We start from the raw sequence: 19,019 nt of genomic DNA, 5'->3' as shown, positions 1-19,019 counted from the left end.
AGAGCGGTACTTACAGTTTTGTACATTTTGTATTGCAGATTAGACTTGGGGCTGAAGACCTTGTCCGTGCCGGAAGAGCCAAGAGGTTTTATGATCTGAGTCAGGAGGAGGAAATCGTTGAACAGAAAGCCATACAGTTCCTTGTTACTCTTGGCTTTATAGAGTTTCCCACTGTGCAGAAACTTGCGTGGTCCCAAGCAGTTTGTAACAGAATTAAACACAAGTTGCTGCGAAAAGTAGAAGAAGAACAACAACGCACTGTATAAAGTAAAACAATCGAGGTTCCCCTGAAAGAGATCAAATACAGTTTTGAGTCCTGACATTGGTTTTCACTTGCGTCACAGGGATGATGATCGATGTCTCTGCCTTGCGCATGATAAGCAGTGCGAGTCACAGAAATGCTACACGAGGATTAACTTCAGGGCAGCCCGTCAGCTGCAGAGGCATGGCCTGGGCAGCCAAAGAGAAGCCAAAAGCGTTTGTGCCTCCTTTCGTGTGTCTCTGCCACGCGCATGCATCTCTGCCAGCGGGACTGAGCCGGTGCTGACTTGTCCTGGGGGAGCAGTAGTTATGCAAACGGCCTCTCCAAATGCTGAGCTTCCTTAACAAGGCCTGGATTTCTGAATTGTGTTTGAATGTCACTGCTAAAACATACCAAAGGAACTCCAGACAGCCTGCCTTTGTGCACCCAGGATACCTGGAGTTAGAGGAGAGTTGCTCACTGGTGGCTGGAACTGGCAGAACTTAAGACCCATCTGGAGCCTTAAATTTATTTTCCCTAGGTGACAGCATGGTTCTTTCCAGCCTGCTTGGCCAGGAAGCTACAACTGGAGTGGCTCCTTTTACAGATCAGAAGCATCTCCGTCAGAAAACTGGGGGAGGGCCGGACCACTGCTTGCCACTGACTCAAGGTTGCTGCCGGTGTTACTGTGTCAGCGAGCAGGCAGTTGGTCTTTCAGGTAATATTTTTGGCGTTCTAGGGCCAGATACCATGTATAGCCACCTTCTTTCAGGCAGTAGTTATAAGACAGCTGAACGTGACTTTGACCCTTCTGAAACTGCGGTATCTGTCTTTCTGAAACAGGTGGTTTCATAAGAGGAAATGCAATGATTTCCGGTTATTAAACCAACCAGTGCTTTTTTTTAAAAAAAAAAAAAAAAGAAAAAATCTTCTAGAACTGAAAACTCAACACATACTTTGAAAATCAAGTTGTGATCTGTCTGCCTCTATGATCTTCACCAGTAACAGGGAGGCCATCAAAACATCCTCCATCTCTTTGCAGGACATACCAACACAACGTTTTCTCTACTGTTTCAGCAGGGAAGCTTAGCACATTACCCCAGAAAATTTACCCCAGAAAATAATGCGCGACGGAGGCAGTGATTCTCTCCGCCAAGTCTTGAGAGAGACTTGATCAGTGTTCTTGACTTTCCAAAACGCAGGCAAAGTTTTATCCTAAACAGTATTTCCTGCGACTAAAGCACTCCAGGAGGGTCAGGTATAGCTCAGGGATGAGATACAGCCTATCTTGGGTATCATAAAGAGCTACGAAACCGGAAAGTTGTGGTTGGTAACAGCAGCACTGAACCAGGGGCCAGTCCAGAGGCCGGCAACAAAAGCAGCATTTATCACACGGAAGGCAATAACAACAAGCAGCAAAAAGGATTACGAGCGGTAGTGAAAGGGAGCCAAAGAAAGATGAAAACCAAGGGTTGAAGAGTCTATGGCTTGAGTAATGACACTGTCTGTCCCCTAATGCAGTGCCGTGAGTGAGCCGGGGTTTCTCCCCGACCGGCGGCGAAGCACGCCCGTGTTTGCGTTGCCCTAGACAGAACATGATTTTTACCTCTGACAGGCCTTCGCACTGAACATGAGCCTGGATCCACTCCAGCCTATCTGAGTTTTCCTTCTCCCGCACTCCTTCATTTACTTGAGAACACAATTCTTCTGCTTTCTCAAGAGCATGCTTCAAGTGACTGTGGTCTGGGTGGTTTTCAGGAGTGTTTTCTATTATCTACAGATAAACAAAATGCGTTAGCCTTCTCCGTTACCTCCAGTTAGAACGTATTTACGCTGTCAGCCCTACGCTTCTGTTTTATTTCTTCGTTTTCACTGGACCCAGCCAGTGCATTTCAATTTTCTTTTCCTCCTTGACAAACACGAAACACAGAAGACAAACGCACATCCTGTGAAGAGCTGAAGTGAACACCTGCCTGCAGAGCCCTCCCATCAGTACACCGCTCGCTCTCCCGACACGAGCGTGCACATCCCAGCCATACACAGAAATCTATCGGTCAACTGCTTAAGGAATCTCTTAAATGCCAGCATCCAATGTATAATTCTTTCCTGTGAAAGTCTTGGGCCAAGTTCAATGACATTATTGAGGATGGCAAGCGTCAGGCAGCAACCGAAAGTTAGGAAAGGGCTGTAAGTCATCCAGCAACGAAAGCTGCGCAGTGAGGTGACTGGCACCAACCTGGCACTCAGGCTTGCACGCCGAATGTCACTTACGAGACTGTGGGGAGGGAATGTCACTGTGGAAAATGGCAAAGATGAGCCTAAGACTGACTCGTTACTCCCGTTATCTGAATTTTAAAGTCTCCGTTCAGCATTTACTGCCTTCTGGTTGTGCGTGTGCAAGTTTCACCTCTGCTTCTAATGGAAATCCAGAGTCACTGAGCTGAAGCCAAAAGAGTGACCGCAGTTGCTCTAGTGTGATCCAATATAAAAGGATAACCCACATTCCCTAGCACATCAGACAGCTAACAGTGACAAAGCTTGACACAAATAGGGAAACTACCCCGTAACTAAGCTACAGGCAAAGCAGCATCAGAAACATCATCTTTGCAAAAGAACGTACATTTTTAATTATTAGTGGGTATCTTGTTACCCGTTGCATAGGCTTTAGTAGAAAACTTGATAGTGGCATTCCTTTACAGCGAGGATCCATTGCTAACCTCTGAAACATTAGAGAGGTAAAACGGTGTTAGTCAGTTTGTTTAAAACCCTGCAAAATGAGCTCCTCCAAGAAAGAAAAAGGTAAGGCAACAAAATGAACACCGTGCCTCAGCTAAATCTGTTCTTAGATCACAGAGTGCACCAGTGCAGTGGAATTTCTTACATCTTTTACAGCATATTCTTCACCTGCCTTGCCTGTACGGGAGAAGGGCCTCTTCTTACTGTCCATGCTTAAACAAAGTATTTTACGGCTCTACAGTTGTTTGAAAAAACATATTCCTTCAATGAAAATGTGTACTCCTTCAGTGACTGCTCAGGTCTGAAGATTCTTCAACCCAGCCCAACACAGACCACTATTTGAAACCAGCTTTTGCAAACTGGCAACACGACGAGCTAAATTTACGGTGTACAACATTCACGGTGATCGCTTCTTTTCTTACTTTAACAAACTCCTTGAACTCGGGGACTTCGTCTGTCTTCTGCTGGATGAGCGCTGCCCCGTTGAGCTGGCAGCTACAGAACCGAATGTACGGCTGCATGTGTGGCAGCTGGGCGGTCAGTATGTCACCAATCATTTTCACTGGCATCTTCTCTCCAGACATCTTCTTACGCACACGCAAAGCCCTAAACATGGAAAGGTTGTGTGTGTTTTATGAGCAGACCACTACAGAATGATTCCTCATTTATGAAATCAATGGTTTGATTCTTATTCATTACTGAAATAAAGAGATCCCTGAATAATAAACAGATCGGCCACCAGATTTATTGCATTGTGTGAGAATACAACAGTCGAGATCACATCCTCAGCCAATAACGTTTTTCCCTCTTGTGGTAATCAAACTGTTATTTGACGTTAACTCAATGCAACGCCAGGTCAGATACAAAAGAAAAAGGGATGTAATTCCCTTTACTATTGGAGAGTAACAGATATGTGCATGAATGGGGGATAAAAACCTTACCGCTGCTTTAAGCTGAAAGCCACTATCAGTTTTTAGCCTGGCTTCCTAAGGAAAGGAGGTTTATTGCCACTGAGCTGCCTGCATTTATCCCATCACTGTCGTAACTTGTCAACGGGTGTGCCATTTTCAAATACGTTTTAAAAAAAAGAAGATATCTCAAAGTTATTGACTCAGTCTTAAGGGTCTCTTCCAACCTAAATGACTACAAAATTCCTCTAAGTTCAACAAAGATTAGCAGCTCACTAGGGAAAAAAGGAACTTCATTAATCCTCTTGCTCATGAAGGCACGGGTTTAACTCCATCCTTACTCAGTTTCTCTGGCAATGACCAGATGAGCAGCCCGCGTGCACATGCTTCCAAACCAGCCGCAGCCTTTACTGCGGCTTGCTGAAGCGGTAGGGACAGGTGAAAGGGATGTGAGTAGGAACACTGGATCCATCAGAGGCCACGGAGTGAAGGGAGAAATAAGGGTACTCGCACGGTGCGGAGCTTCGTGGTACAAAGTTGGGGTTGCAGCAGTTGGAGACTTTGGAAGGAAGGGTGCAAGGGTACACTGGACACAAATCCATAGGAAAACAGGCTTTGCTGGTGCCGCTTCTCACCAAAGAGCTCGTTCAGGTGCTACGAGCCTACAACAACTTAAAGGAATGCACCGGCTAACTCAGGATGAGGGAGGCAGAAGTGCTTGTGCTTTGTTCTGCACCCACAGGTAACAGGAGTGGAACCGGGCACGGGGCTGTGACAGAGACAGAGAAGCAAGAGGCTACGACAGGAGTGTGCCTTGGCGGGCACCACACTACTGGAGAGGCTGCTCCTGCCTTCTGGAGCGCATGTACACCGAGAGCAAAGCAAGTGCAAATACTTACTCAGCAAGGAACTGCTGGATTTTTCCCAACAACAACTCATAGCCAGCACTGTTAATATTTTGCTTTTTCCAACACGGAAAAATGCACGGCCCTTTAGGTTACTAGTTGCATAAGTGGCAAATATTTTCATGCAGCTAAAAGGAGAAGCGGGGGGAGAGGCCCACAATTTTGTTATTGCTAAGTATGAGGGGGAAAAAAAAAAATAAACAACTCACTTCAGTAGTTTTATATTGCACATAATCAGCTCCTTCCAATTAACAAAAATCATAGCAACTTCTTTTTCTGTTAGCAGCTCAGATTCCATTAGTGGTTTCTGGAAGATCTACAGATTCAGAAAATTAAGGAATTTAGAAAGTATATGTTAAGTATAATCAAAGTGACTAAGACTGATGGTGCTCACTTCCTTAGCCTGGAGGTGAGAGAACTTCACATCAGAGCAGCTCTTGACACTCGGTGTAACAGACTTCAAACATGCGCTGTGCCCCAGAGTGTTCCCTGGTAACGCGCTGGCGAGTGGCGCGTGGCTTTGAAAGAGAGTACTGTACATTTGTGTTGGTGGTGTTAACTACAAACTGGATAATCTGTTTGAAACTTGGGAATTTTAGTCAGAGGCGTCCAACAAAACACCCCAGGATTACTTTGATAATACAACTTAAAATACGTTTTACTTTGGACTCTTTCATGGAAGTTCTGATTTGTCTCATAGTGTCTCAGGTTTGCAAATCTCAACCTCTTTTCCAAATAAGGGCCTTCCCTCTGTCAAAAGAATTGTCTGCATCAGCTGCTTGTAGAAATTCCCTTTTTTTCCACATAAGAGCCACACCTTGCAACATTTAAAGAAAATCACAGTAAGTGATAACTGAGTGCCACTGCAAATGTGGAAACTGGCACCTAAAGTGCTTCAAGCTTTAAGAACTTCAACATCAGGCGTGAAAAGGGTTTACTAGAACGATGTTTCAAACGTCAGCGTTTTGGTGACAGTAATACAAGGGCTTACCATTAGTTGCACCCACACCCATACACACACACCCCTCTATATATCTATAGATACAGATATAGATATATGAAAATTGACTACAGATCATCCCTAGGAAGTCACACACGGCAGCGATATGAGTTTGCACACTGAAATTACTGATCCAATTTACTTTAAAGTGAGATGAGTGATCAAGCTGCTCCTAAAGCTGCTGTGCCTTCTTACCTCTGTGACCAACTGCAGATCATTGACATAGTTCTCTTCCGTGACAATAAGCTCATGGATGTATCCCTGCCTTTTTCTTTCGGTAGGTGTCAACATATCCAGCAGATGCAAGTCTGCACACCCTGGAAAACACAAAAGGATCCCACATTTTACCGATGGACATTTGCAAGTCGATTCAGATCACGGTAGTCGTTCAAATAACGCTTAATGAACAGTAACTACTGCCTGTTCATTACGCACATGTAACGGCACAACGCTCACAATGCTTCATCTCTTTGTGACTCAAAACACTCTATTTAACACCTGTTTTGTTTGGTTTTTTTGTTTATTTGGGGTTTTGTTTTGGTGTTTTGGTTTTTTGGTTTGTGGTTTTTTTAAAAAAAAACTCAAGGCCATTTCCAAGTGATAACCTCTCTCTGGAGGCAAAAAAATAGACTTAAAAGTCCACCTCACCACTACCCGCCTATTTTCAACCTCACTCTGAAGATCACAGTCTCCTTTAGTTGTGTCATTCAACTGGAGCCACACTGTAAAACAAATCCCCAGATGGATGGCTGTGCCTAAAAAAGGGAACAAAGGCTTCACCCGGTATTACTGCCAAAGAAAACATGGAGATATCCTACAAGGGAACAGAAACAGGCAGGAGTGCCTTAACAGTCTGAGGGACACTTTGGAATTTCAGCTTATTTACACTCAAAACTCAAGGTTAGCCTTCATCCTTCCAGTCAAAGTGGACATCCTGGTCAAGAAGGTCCTGCAGGGCCTATTTCCATCTTCAATTAAAAACTGCTTCTAAATTTTTGAAGGACTTGAGCCAGAACACATGAAGGTCAGCAAATCGCTCCACAGATTTCACTAATTTATAGGCCAAGCCAAAGGGGTTTATTATTGTCCTCCTTCACCTTTAAAAGCATGGGAAAAGTTCGTCTAAGAACTCATCTTCCATCAGTTTTGTCCTTTAATTTTTGCAAACTACGTCCCTTGTGCTTATCCTGTGTAGATGTTGTATAAATTCTAGAATCTTGAATACTATTTTCTATTTGGAATTAGAACAGAACATTTCATTATAATTTTTTCTGTAAGCCAGTATTTTTCAGCTGAGCTTAAATTCTTCTGAGACTGTCAAATGGAATGTTTTCTTCCAGTTTCACTTTTGACACTACTTTTATTACTTTTCTGCAGAAAATACAATGCTTTTCAAAAAGGAAAGGTGTTTTCAAACAGGTTGAATGCATTTTGCTTTAAAAATGCACTATTTACAACTATTTCTACACCATCAAGATTCTTCAGTTTCATTATTTCCTCCGCCCCTCAAGCGAAGGATGGGCAGATTTGGTATAGTCCCCAGGGAAACAGACTTTCCTCATGGAGTAAGTTCTGACCGAAAAAGTTTCAAGGGGACCTTCGCTTTGTGGGGTTCAATATGGTCGAGGCTTTTTTTTTATGTTGTTCACAAGCATCAACAATGACACCAACCTACTGAGATCTGCCAGGGACGTTTTTAGATCAGATGTTCACACAGGCTTTCACCAAGCGACCCACCACTGCTCCTAACCACATCACACCCTGGATGACAACTTCCAGTTCTCTGCAAATAGAGTTAATACTTAGATAGTATTTACTGCTTTTTTAGCTTCCTGGATGTAACTCAGGAGCCGATTCTGCACTATGCCACTAGCAAGGTCCACATGTTATCACCATGAAGTTTTTCACGGACTATCTTCAACTAATCTGTGCTCCTGAAAAGGTAATGATCGATTGGACTTAAAAATAAATACATATATATATAAGTACAGTCAAGGTAGCTTCCTCTACAATTAAGAAATTCAGAACAGATCAGATTGGAAGCATAAGCACACTGATAACAATCCTTTGAGATACCGTACATTGCAGTCCTTTAGCAGATGCAATTAAAACTTTGCTTGAAATAAAAAGGTTTTAAAAATTATCAATTTTATGCCAAAATAATCAAAGCATTAGGCACATTTCAATAGTCTAAAGTTTCATTTCCGTTGAACGAAAGGCTGCTTTCAGAGCATTTTCTTAGCTACCGTGTAAATCAGAAGTAGATTAAACAGAGTTGGTTCTCTCCCTGCACTGTCAGCTTCATTAAAAGCGAACAAAGTGTTCAACAGCTTTTCTCCAGAGACTGGGGAAGTTTGCTGTTTGAAGATGCTGATGACCTCGGTTTGAAGTGTGGTTTCCAACCACCAGCCTTTTAGCGGAAGCATTTAACATTTCGAATCACAGTATATTTTAGCGGCTAGCTGGACAGCCAGCCAACTGGGACGTACGTGGGCCACCCCCAGCTTCCAACAAACGGTCTCCTTTTGAACACTAAATATTTGGGAAAATAGCCTGCTTCCATCTGAGCAGAACATGCAGGAGACACTTTCTGATAAGGGATTTTTTCACGAGGTGCACCAGTACTAAGATTTTTCTTGTCTTGCTCTTAAAAACACCCAAGAAGAACCAGGTTCCTTTCCAAGGGGAAATGTCAGGCTGCAGGGCTCTAGCTAGTTTTTCATGGGCGCCAAAGTACTGTGCAAAGTACTTTCATGAGCGTCCAATTTCCACTCACAGCTGTAATAATATAATTCATGAATTCAATCCACTCAGAGGGACTCCTGCTGCAGGCTAGAAGGCGCCCTTGATAGCAGACATTTGCACCGAGGGGAAAGCTCTGCCGTGGGCGAAGTACGAGGCCTTACCTCGGTGTAGAATTGGCTAATGCTTCTCACTTAGAGCACACAGATAGTCCCTTGTGTCTAAAGCCACCCAGGGACTTAAAATCAGGCACTGGCATTTGTCTTTGCAGTTACTGTGTGCCCTACTCTTCCGTATTTTCCCTCCTCCTCTGAGAAAGCAGAGTGTTGGATCCCACCTAGAAGGTGCCGAATTTGAATCCTGACCTACAAACAAGCCAGTAAACTCAGAGAAGAATGGGGGAATTGCAATAGGTAACTTGGTATGTTCCCAGTACTGGGAACATGCACATTCCTGCCCTTCAATTGAATAACCAGCGCGACCCCAGGCAGCGGCGGTGGCACGCGCTCACCAGACGGGTTCCTCTGCCCCAACACACCAACGCCGTAGCTAGAAACCCGTGCTTTGGCCTCCTGTCACCCCCAGGCCTGTAGGACTAAGGGATTCTAGAAATAAATATAAAAAATAATTTCAAATGTCATTCCCAAGAAGCAAACTTGTGCCTTTTCCTTACAAAGTCAGCCCTGGGAATAGGGGTCTTAGATGCTAACCACTGAGCTCGAAAGGGACGCACGAGAGATGCTGCTTTCTCAGGAGGGAGGTCCTGCTGTGGAATGCTCTGGTCTACGTGCAGGGGCACAACTTCTGATTTCACCTAATTGGGGGAGATTTTCTCACAGCAGTGTAACTGCCAGATTTCACCAAACCTCACACTGGCCTGTAACAAGGTCACAGTAGACAGGAATCTGTTCTCTTACAGGAGCAGTAAAAAAACTTCCTATGTCACAGACTTCCTCAAAAACCTTAAGGGGGGGAGGACTAGCACTCCTGGCCCCATGACTGCATTCCTTCACTCAAATTTGTTGCCATTCAGTCTTGCTATCAGCTAGTTTCAGATGCAACTGCCAATCTCCTGTAAATATCCTGTGGGATGGACCCTCCGCTGAGAGACTGCCTCAAGTTTTTGCTGAGGACAGCAGAGAGTCTGGTGATAAACAGATCCCTCCATCCCAAGCTTCTGTGATGCAAAATCACATTTCACAGCTATTGTCAAGAATTTCAGCATGTTTACACTTTCCCAGCCGGACCGGTTGAATTTACTGGTAGAGCAGAGCATTTTCCTCTGGGACAGACAGAAGCAGGCTCTAGAAACAAGTCTGAAGAGTCCCACTTGCAAAATATGAAGCACTGCTTTGTTTTTGCCAAGACCAGACGCCACCAACACATGTGCCTCCTCCTCCTGTTCACACCCGTCAGCTATTACCAGGTGGAGGGATTGCCACTGCCAACCCACACAGGCCGAGCAACAGAACTGCGGGCCTCTCGTAACCGTTTCAATTCCATTTTTGGTTTTTTAGATTCTAGTGCATGGCTGGGTGCTAAAGGCAACTCTCACAGTCCTCGACAACATACACTTGCGATGATACACTCCCATCATCTGCGGAAAGATTTTGCTATTGCAAACTGAAGTGTTTTAGGTTAATATCATAGTTCTTAAAAACTTAAGTTTCTAAACCCAAAATGTTTCGGTATTCAATCAAGGGAAGGAGGTAAGGAAGGAAAGTGAGAGAGTTGGGAAGGAAACCTTTCAGAAGAAAGCAGAACATGCCTACCACTCCCTTACCAGAATCTGCTTGGAGATAATAGAATCCCGCATGTGAGGGCATGGATGCACCCAAAAACATAAACAGGCTGAGTTAACCAACTCCTGGACCGGTTTATCTCACATCAGGCAACTTTAAATCTCACCTCTGAATTACGACACAGGACCTAGCTTGAGCCTCTGGGCACTTACTGTACAGTAACATGGAATCAGTCAAGACCACCAGCCACAGGTCCAAGCTGAACGAACTGCACGGTCCCATTTTACATGGACTTGTGCAAACATAAAGATGCCGTATAGGTATTTCACTTGGAGACGGAAATGTTGTAACTAAATGCAGCGTTCTGGAAGTTAAAATACAGTATGTTATTACTTTTATCACTTTCTTGGACAGACCTCCAGCCATCAGCTTTCCCGGCTTCAGGTCTTCCCCACAAAAAAACGAATTGATGTGAAGGAATCAAACCAGCTTTATTTTAACTCTCGTTTGGATCCAGAATTGCTCCAAGGTATGAAATGATTCAGCAGACAGAACTGCACTTGACAGCACGAGTGCGACAGAGAAAGCATGAATCTGGTTTCGGCCATGTAGGCCAGGGCGCAGAACACCGGTATCTGTGGTGCTGAAGGGAGCCCGGTTCAGACTAGCTCTCTGCTAGCACTGGCACCAGTTCCCAGCTGGAACTGGTGGGTATCAGCTGGGCCGGCAGCAGCAGGTCAGTGCTCTGCAGGAGTACAACCTGGCACCTGGACGGACCAGACGCCGTTCAGCTGGGAACGGAGCGGCACGTGGGCACAGAGCTTCCCTCTCGCTGCTAGGGCCCACTGCTGCCGAGGGGCCAATCCCTAAAAGGGGGGAGGGTGTGATGAAACAAATGAAAAACTTGTGCTAGAAAACTGAGCCAAACCTGTGACTGAGGAGCACCGTAAGGCCCCAGGGAACCCAAAGCTTCTAAACGCTCTACACCCACTTGGTGTTGCACAGCTACCTCGAGTATAAGCATCTTTCCGTCTACAGACGCTACGGCCACCTTTTCCACGAAATGCTTACATAAAATTATTCCACAAGATCGAACTTGTTTTGAAATTTGACTTCTTATTCCATGGTGCTCTACAGGATTAATTAGTTACAGAAGAGGAGCTACAGGCTCGATTCAAATTAGTTTCCAGCTCTACGCAGACAGCGCATTCCGAAGTTTTGTGCAGTACAGGGCTACGGGGGTACTTCTTGGGTTTGGGGTTTTTAAAAAGAAGTCTCTGCATTAAGATGTATGGAAAGGGGAGGGGAAAAAACCAGCTCTGACACTTGCTGTAACAACTTACAGAAATACGTTGCGTGTATCAGAACTATGTTTACACGTCCTATTGACGTTACCAGTTTACACCAGAGAGTTAGCTCTCACGATTTCTCCTCATACGGACACTAACTCTAAAAGAATCCTAATTCATGGTAAAGCACTCCTTTGCAAGCTAGCCAACAAGTAGTACAAAAGCCTATGAAGTCTACATTGCGAGAAATGAAGTCTCTAACTGCATCCAGGACAACCCTCCCAAAACGCCCTTTCAGGGTTTGGAATCAAAGGGTCACCGTTGGCGCTCTCTATTTAGCAGCAGTTCGTTAGTCAGTTGTTTGTGTGCGTGCCCTCGGCTTGCAATTCAACTGGTTAAATAATATTTGAGCTGTATCGTCCCTAGACTTACTGAAGTTGGCTCAAAAAAAGTCAAAAATAAGGCATTTACTGTAACCAGAAGCAGACTGCATACAAAGAGCTATTTAACAAGAAGGTAGAGAGCTGGAGTCAATAATCCCGAAGAACTAAAAGAACTGCTTTAAAACCAGAGAACAAAACCAGAACTCGTGGGTATTTTGCTGCCTTGCGGGAAGGTTATGGTAACAGGCCATTTTAAAGTGTGGTCAGTGAGCTCACAGGGGCTGGAAGAGACGCCACTGACGCTCTGAAAGAAGAGAGATGTAAATAAAACTCATTCTGAATATAAGGCAGAGCACTCTTGATAAACCCACATCTCAGATTCCGAGTTGTCTTGGATAGATTTAAGCATTGGAACTGACACTCCATTCTAAACCATTCTATGATCCTAGGATATTAACAAATTCCCCGAAATAAATATTCACAGCAATCCTTCCTCAGCAGCTGAGTACAGGGGAAATTCTTCCCAAGGTAAACAGACAAACCCTGAACCAAAAGACCCACCACCACTTGGAGTGGCCTCTAAATCGTCTCCTCTACATCCCTCAAGCGACAGCTCCTTTTCCTGAGCTGCTGTGAAAAGGGAAAAGGTACTTTGCAAATGAAAATTGATATAACGAGTGCATTTCACTGACGAGGCAGCAGCGAGCCTGCACCTTCTCTCCGTGTTAGCGTAAAATCCAAACAAAATGGAAAATCATCTGAATGGTTTCTGAGTTTTGTCTATGGAAATCTTCTTTCAGCCTTGACCGGGCCTAGCGCTTGTTGGCTTTGCGGCCGCAAATTCAGGGAGCGAAGAAAGCAGAGTGTGGGCACATCTCCATCACAGGAGGCAAGCGGGGTTTTAGAAAATAGGTTTGTGTGCAGCAGCCTGGATCTGCGGCTTTGGGAGCGGACAGTGTGCCTTAGGAGGTTCAGGAGCTTTTCAGGTGAACCGGGAAGGACAGACGGTCAAAACTGAATTGAGACACAACCCTGAAAGACTATTTTTTTGACGGAAATAATCCATTTTCTTTATTAAAGAGTTGATTTCATACTCCTTTTCCTATACATTTAAACAAAAAAACAGGTAAGAAAGAATAAGTGAAATATTTTGTTCCCTGCTACTCAAGGGAAGTAACTGATTATGAGGAAGATCAAACACTACCATACCAAGCTATAGTAGTGCACTTAAGGACTTTAATAATTGAGTAAATAAACATGTTAGGTGTTTTAACAACGTACGTCAATATAAGCCACAATGGTTTGAGTATCTTTCTCTAGGACATATTTTAAATGAGTTTTGGGGTTTTTGTGCGTTAACTATTCTCAACAACAGACTGACTGATTAAGCTGGTGCTCTACTGAGGAATAAATACACACAGTACTCTCCCGTCTGAGGAGCCCCGGCACAGCATACACCAGCATGTGTGTCTACGGAGGGACAACTTCAGGCTGTTCTTTTCACTTCGGCAGAAAACTGACCCCAAGAGCTTCAAGGGCACTGTGAGTTTGAAATTCTTTATGGGCCATCACTCTCTGCATTTTTAAGCAGCATGTTAGGAAACACGTAGCCTGCAGATGATTATAATATATTTATTTTTCTTCTCACTTGAATTAATGGGAAAAAAAAAAAGCAGCATCTGAATCTCCTATATCCAAAGTACTGCCAATATTTCAGTATGTAGAGAAAGTCTGCTTCTGGCCTGAAGTCATAAAAACCCAAAATGTCCCTTAGGACAAACACTTTTAGTCAAGTTATAAATCTTTCAACACAACAGCTCATTATGGGAAAAATAGAGATACCCTTTCATTAAAATAATATTTTAATGCATGAAATATTGAAATAGCAGAGTAAAAACTGGCTACATCGTTCTCAGTAAGCAAAACAACGGGCACTGAAAATTACAAATATTACGTTCTGTTTAATTTCTGTCATACTAGGCAGCATATTTTTCAGCAAGTAGCTACGGTGGAGAAGAAAACCACTTTTTCTTTTGTTTTAATGGCACAGAGGTAAATGAAAAATTTGTGCATGTTAAATACTATCCCAAAAAGAATGAAAATCTGTGCAATTGTGCATGTTTTCAGACTAGAGCTTCTGGCATAAAACACAGAGCCTAAGTCAATGTAAACCCAAAGTAAAACAACACAGTATTCTTAATTCATCTCCCAGTATAGTGTCAAAAAATACCAACTGATTTGTAACACGTAGAAAGCACTGAATAAAGAAAGGTGCAAAAGGTTGCAAACAACCACGATCAATCTGAGTAATTATACTGAAATAATATCCAAAGAAACAAGACAAGTGTCATTCTGAAACGAAACAGGTGGGCTTCAGCCTACCCTGGTGGCAAATTCATTACATGCACTAATGCCACTTGGTGAATTCTGTGTGTACACAGCAACAAGACAACAAACACGTTTTAGTCTATCTTTTATACGAAGAATTTAATTATCTATACATGTAACTAGTTTTAAAGGCTGTATTACAGTTGTTAAAGCTGCAGGTTTTTATATATTTATATAATTTACATTCATATTGATGAAATACTGAAGTGCAATTGAATAAGGAGCTTCACTTGTTCTTTGCACCACATGACAGGTCAGAAGGAGGGAGATGGGGTAGGATTAGAAACGCTACAACACTGCCAGCATGAGATTTAGAAATAAATGAAATACATAAAGCAGAACATAACTAAATGGTAAAGTAATTAGTAGAACGGCTATATTGTGCTTGAGGCATCGGGGAGAGAGGGTCTGTGCACTGGCAGCACCAGGCATTTCATCAAGAGCTTGTAACTAATGCTGGAAAGACAAACGTGGCTTAGCTACAGCACATCTACTGCATAAACTTGACTGTAAGCTCCATTTAATATTAATTTGTATAAATTCCACAGTCTAGTTTAAAAAAATGTAAACATTGTAAATTAATTGCAGGGAGATATTTCTATACATTCTTTGTTGTCAGGAAAGTTACTTTTCAAAACGTGTTGTTCCATAGTCACAAGAAAGTAAAACTGAGAAATCAAACTTCACATAACCAAGATGGAAATAAAGAAGCTAATTCTCAGATCCCACATGGATGTAGCATTCCATTGATCTCCGATACGACAATGAGAAAAACGGAACATCTGGAGACAAACACAAACCCGGGTGTTTTCTAACTGTACGCAGCTACCAGTAATGTGCAAAATAAAATTAACATAACTGGGATAACAACATTATGCAAGGTTAATCTCTCTTGCATTGGAAGGAAGTTAACTTTTCCTCTCCATGATGTATTACACACTCAACAAGGAACACCTGACACATACAGTACAATAACTACAACAAAATACCTTATCTGTAATTGGGCACATTTAAAGTTCCTTAGACTGATTTAACTCCTTCTGTTCTTTTGTAATTAAAAAAAAAAAAGAAAAATAAAGACAACATATTGACAACACTGGACGAGTGAACAATAAAAAAGAAAGATACATAAAGTCTCAAATTTATGGACATTTGGAACAATTTTAATAGCACATGCAGCATTCCTTGATAGTGGGTCTTTTTGCACAAACAAAATTGCAATGAAGAAATGTAATTTATACTTTTCCTTTAAAAGGCTAGAATATATATTTTTAAAAATAATTTTAAAACTACTGAAAGCACCTGTGCGAAGGTGGAAAATTAGTTTGGTAACTATGAAAGCCACAAAAGGACCCACTATCCTCTGATTTTTTTGCATTTGTTTTTTTTTTGTTTCATTTTAATTTTGCGTCTATATCTGTAGGTAATTAACTCAAACATTGCGATTACATGCAACTAATGTAAAATGAGGTAAACTGCTCTGCAGTGTGTTCTTCTACTCAGAAGGCAGTAGATGATCATGCTGGAAGCCACATGATCAAGGCTGCATCTCCCATCATCCCTCTGGGCAGTGATATGGGATAGTGGGTCTCTTTGAGGACTTTCAAGCCTGAGTGGGGGATGGACAACATATGATTCCTAGAAAAAGGAGGAAAACAACACATAAGCAAAACAAAACAATGAGCAAATTCAAGCTAGGAAAATGAGTCAGGCATGTAAACAGCATGGTGCAAAAATGATAAGGGGTAACATGCTACAAGGGGGATGGGAACTAAAAATAAAACGAACATAAAATAAGGTTTGCATTACAGAAGGTCTTCAAAGAGACTTTGACAAGTGCAGCAGTGGTGAAGCTTTGAGTTCTGCAAACCACGGCAGAATCACAGCAATGCTGCATGTTTCGTCTTAGAGTACGACACAAATAATCACAGCACGGCAGCAGGGAGGGTCACTTACATTGCTGGCTTGGGTCCATGTCTGTTGTCAGCTTCACGTAGTTGGATGGAAAGAGACCCACTTGTCCATTCACCTCCCCTTTCCACCAGTCTGGGTCTTCCTTGTTAAGGACGTTTATAATCTGGCCTTTACTGAACGCTAGCTCATCGTCATTCTGTGCAGTGTAGTCATACATGCCAATTACTTGGCACACTGTAAGATAAAGGAAGAGGTCTATCGCACCGGTAACGTTTCAGCCAAACACAAGCTATGCATAAACCAGCTGCGCATGTCACTGTGGCGCTCCAAAACACTATGCCGACCTGAACCGGTCCTGCCCCCCTCTCCCCTGTGCCCCTGTACTGGGGCTTAGCTGAGCCCTCTACAGATTGGCTCAAGGTGATTTAAAAAACCCAGAGTTTCCTAGCAGCACTGCGCGCTCAGGCAGCTTGCTGAGGGGTCAGGATCCCACTGGGGAGGGCAGCACGCAGCAGCGCAAATGGAGAACAGTGTAACCTGCCTGGAACTGTACCCAAGGGATTTTTGGTTGGAAGTGCTCTAACAGTAGGAAAAGATTGGGAAAATGTACAACTTTGTAGCAGAGTCACACACTTACAGGATGTTAGCTTTCTACTGACACTTCCCTTTCACTTTACATGTATTTTATGCCCACAAAAGCACAAAATTTGTATATTTATAAAAATAGCATTTTGCACCCTCAGCAACCTGTTCTGAAAGGTGTCCTTTCCAACAAACTGGTCGATGGCCAGAAACAAAGTCTGGGAAACAAAGTTCCACTATGTGAAGCCTGAAAAAAGCACTCTTCTCTGTTTTCTAGTTAGCACTGGAGAGGCTCAGCACAGCTCTGTAATTCAAGAGTAAGGCAATGACCTGAACATGAGGAAACGCTTCTTCACTGTGAGGGTGCCAGAGCACTGAACAGGCTGCCCAGAGAGGTGGTGGAGTCTCCTTCCCTGGAGACTTTCAAAAGCCGCCTGGACTTGTTCCTGTGTGACCTACTCTAGGGGATCCTGCCCTGGCAGGGGGGGTGGACTAGATGAGCTCTAGAGGTCCCTTCCAACCCCTACCACTCTGTGAATCTGAGTGAATCCTTGTACTACCAGTGAAGCATTAGGAACACAAAAAGATCATGGAAAGGGTGAGAAAAATAAAAAACATCCTAGGTCATTTAGGCTGCCCTTCTGGCACCACAGGACTGCTTCCAGCAGCCTGTTTTCTATTTCCTTGCTGTGAAACTCAATCAAATCTGACTGGCTCTCAGGATACAGCAGTTTCTAACGAATTAGAGCAATTTTCTTAATTCTCCAAAGCAGCAGGACTGTTTATTTAGATACATAATTTCCTCTATTTCTCTGATGTTTTCTATATGACAAGTCACAGGGCTTCTGGTATTTTGCCTTAAGACACAAGGCTTCTATCTAATTAGCCTTGCTCTCAGGTTCTATTATATTCAGCCTAAAATTCTCATTTATTTTCATCCTTGTACTCAGCCAGCAATGGATTTAAATTTGTCAAAAAGCTCCTCTCTCTTTTTGGAATATACATTTTGGAAATTATTCAACTCCTTTTAGTTAATACTTGGCACGTGCTGAAGCATCAAAATCAACTAAACACATGTTAAAAGACCTCTGCATGTATCTCAATATTTAGCTTTGTTACTTACAAAAGAAAAAAAAAAAAAAAGGGCACTCTGTCATTTGTCACACCGAGCACATCAGCTAAGTGTATATTTTCCTAGCATACTGAAGATAAACCAGCATTTCTAAAGAAATGCATATTATGGTGTACTCCTATTTTAGGTAGTCTTGTGCTAACACAAGTTCAAATGTGTGAATACCATGGGATGTTCCCATTTCACTTTAAAGACCTCCCATTTCACTTTAAAGACCTGTGAATCTGTTTTATAGCATTCTTGTTACAGGTTTACAGGTAATTACAAACATTCAGATGACAAAAATTTTAAGCTAGACCACACCTGAATACAATACATACATTAACAGATTTGTAACCCACTGCAGATTTAATTTCTTTCAAGAATTTTTCATTCAGATCATTCTCTCCTATTTCAAAAAACTTTTATGAAATTTGGTGCTGTCCAGTAATACACCAGAATATCTGAATAGTCCAACGGGAGCCCAAGAATCACTTTAAACGTGGGGAGGTAATATAGAGAATCCTTGAAGAGTTAGGATGCCTTAGTTACACCTGATCTCATCTTGAGATCTTATTTACACTTGGTCACAAAGCTTAGAATACACCTCAGTCATGTATAGGAAGCTGTTAGAGTAGTCACCAGCAACAAAGTTCTTCGCTATTTTAAACTCCAAAAGCCACTGCTAACCGCAGAAGCGAGCTGTAGCCCACCTGCTATGAGCTCCAGTGCTTTTCAGCCTTTGTTTCCTTTTTAGAAAGACTGTCTGTTGATCAATACTAGCCCTACCGCGATGGCAGGGGCAACCCTCACGACCTGTATAATCTATAATGCTGTCTTTCTTTAAACGAGCAGAACGCCTGAGATACTCTTCCCACTACTCCTTTATGGGGAACTTCCTTATGCCTGACCAGCTCCAAGTAACAACAACAGTTCTTGTCATTTCTCAACACCAGGAAGGCCGTGTTTATGACACAAGTTTAGAAGAGAACACATACAAATCAGTCAGAAATTCAGAAAACCTCAAAGTATAAAGCGAAAGTGTCCACACAACAGAATTAAAAAAAAAAAGGGGGGG

The 19,019-nt window shown here is 42.8% G+C and overlaps 1 protein-coding gene across 1 annotated transcript in view; it reads right to left on the bottom strand.

Moving 5' to 3' along the window:
- Nucleotides 1–19,019, bottom strand: part of ITSN1 (intersectin 1 (SH3 domain protein)) — a 104,306-nt gene that overhangs the window by 5,552 nt on the left and 79,735 nt on the right. Inside the window, exons 28-34 of the mRNA XM_010156938.1 lie at nt 16,291–16,482; nt 5,986–6,107; nt 5,000–5,106; nt 3,400–3,583; nt 2,862–2,960; nt 1,848–2,015; nt 15–227 (exon numbers count right to left, since the gene is read on the bottom strand). Coding sequence (XP_010155240.1) covers nt 15–227; nt 1,848–2,015; nt 2,862–2,960; nt 3,400–3,583; nt 5,000–5,106; nt 5,986–6,107; nt 16,291–16,482 — 1,085 coding nt within the window. The remainder of the gene's footprint in view (nt 1–14; nt 228–1,847; nt 2,016–2,861; nt 2,961–3,399; nt 3,584–4,999; nt 5,107–5,985; nt 6,108–16,290; nt 16,483–19,019) is intronic.

Source organism: Eurypyga helias, unplaced genomic scaffold, assembly GCF_000690775.1.
Source record: "Eurypyga helias isolate BGI_N326 unplaced genomic scaffold, ASM69077v1 scaffold6150, whole genome shotgun sequence".
Classification (NCBI taxonomy): Eukaryota; Metazoa; Chordata; class Aves; order Eurypygiformes; family Eurypygidae; genus Eurypyga; species Eurypyga helias.
The sequence above is the reverse complement of the archived record's forward strand: the minus strand, read 5'-3'. Positions and strand labels throughout refer to the sequence as shown.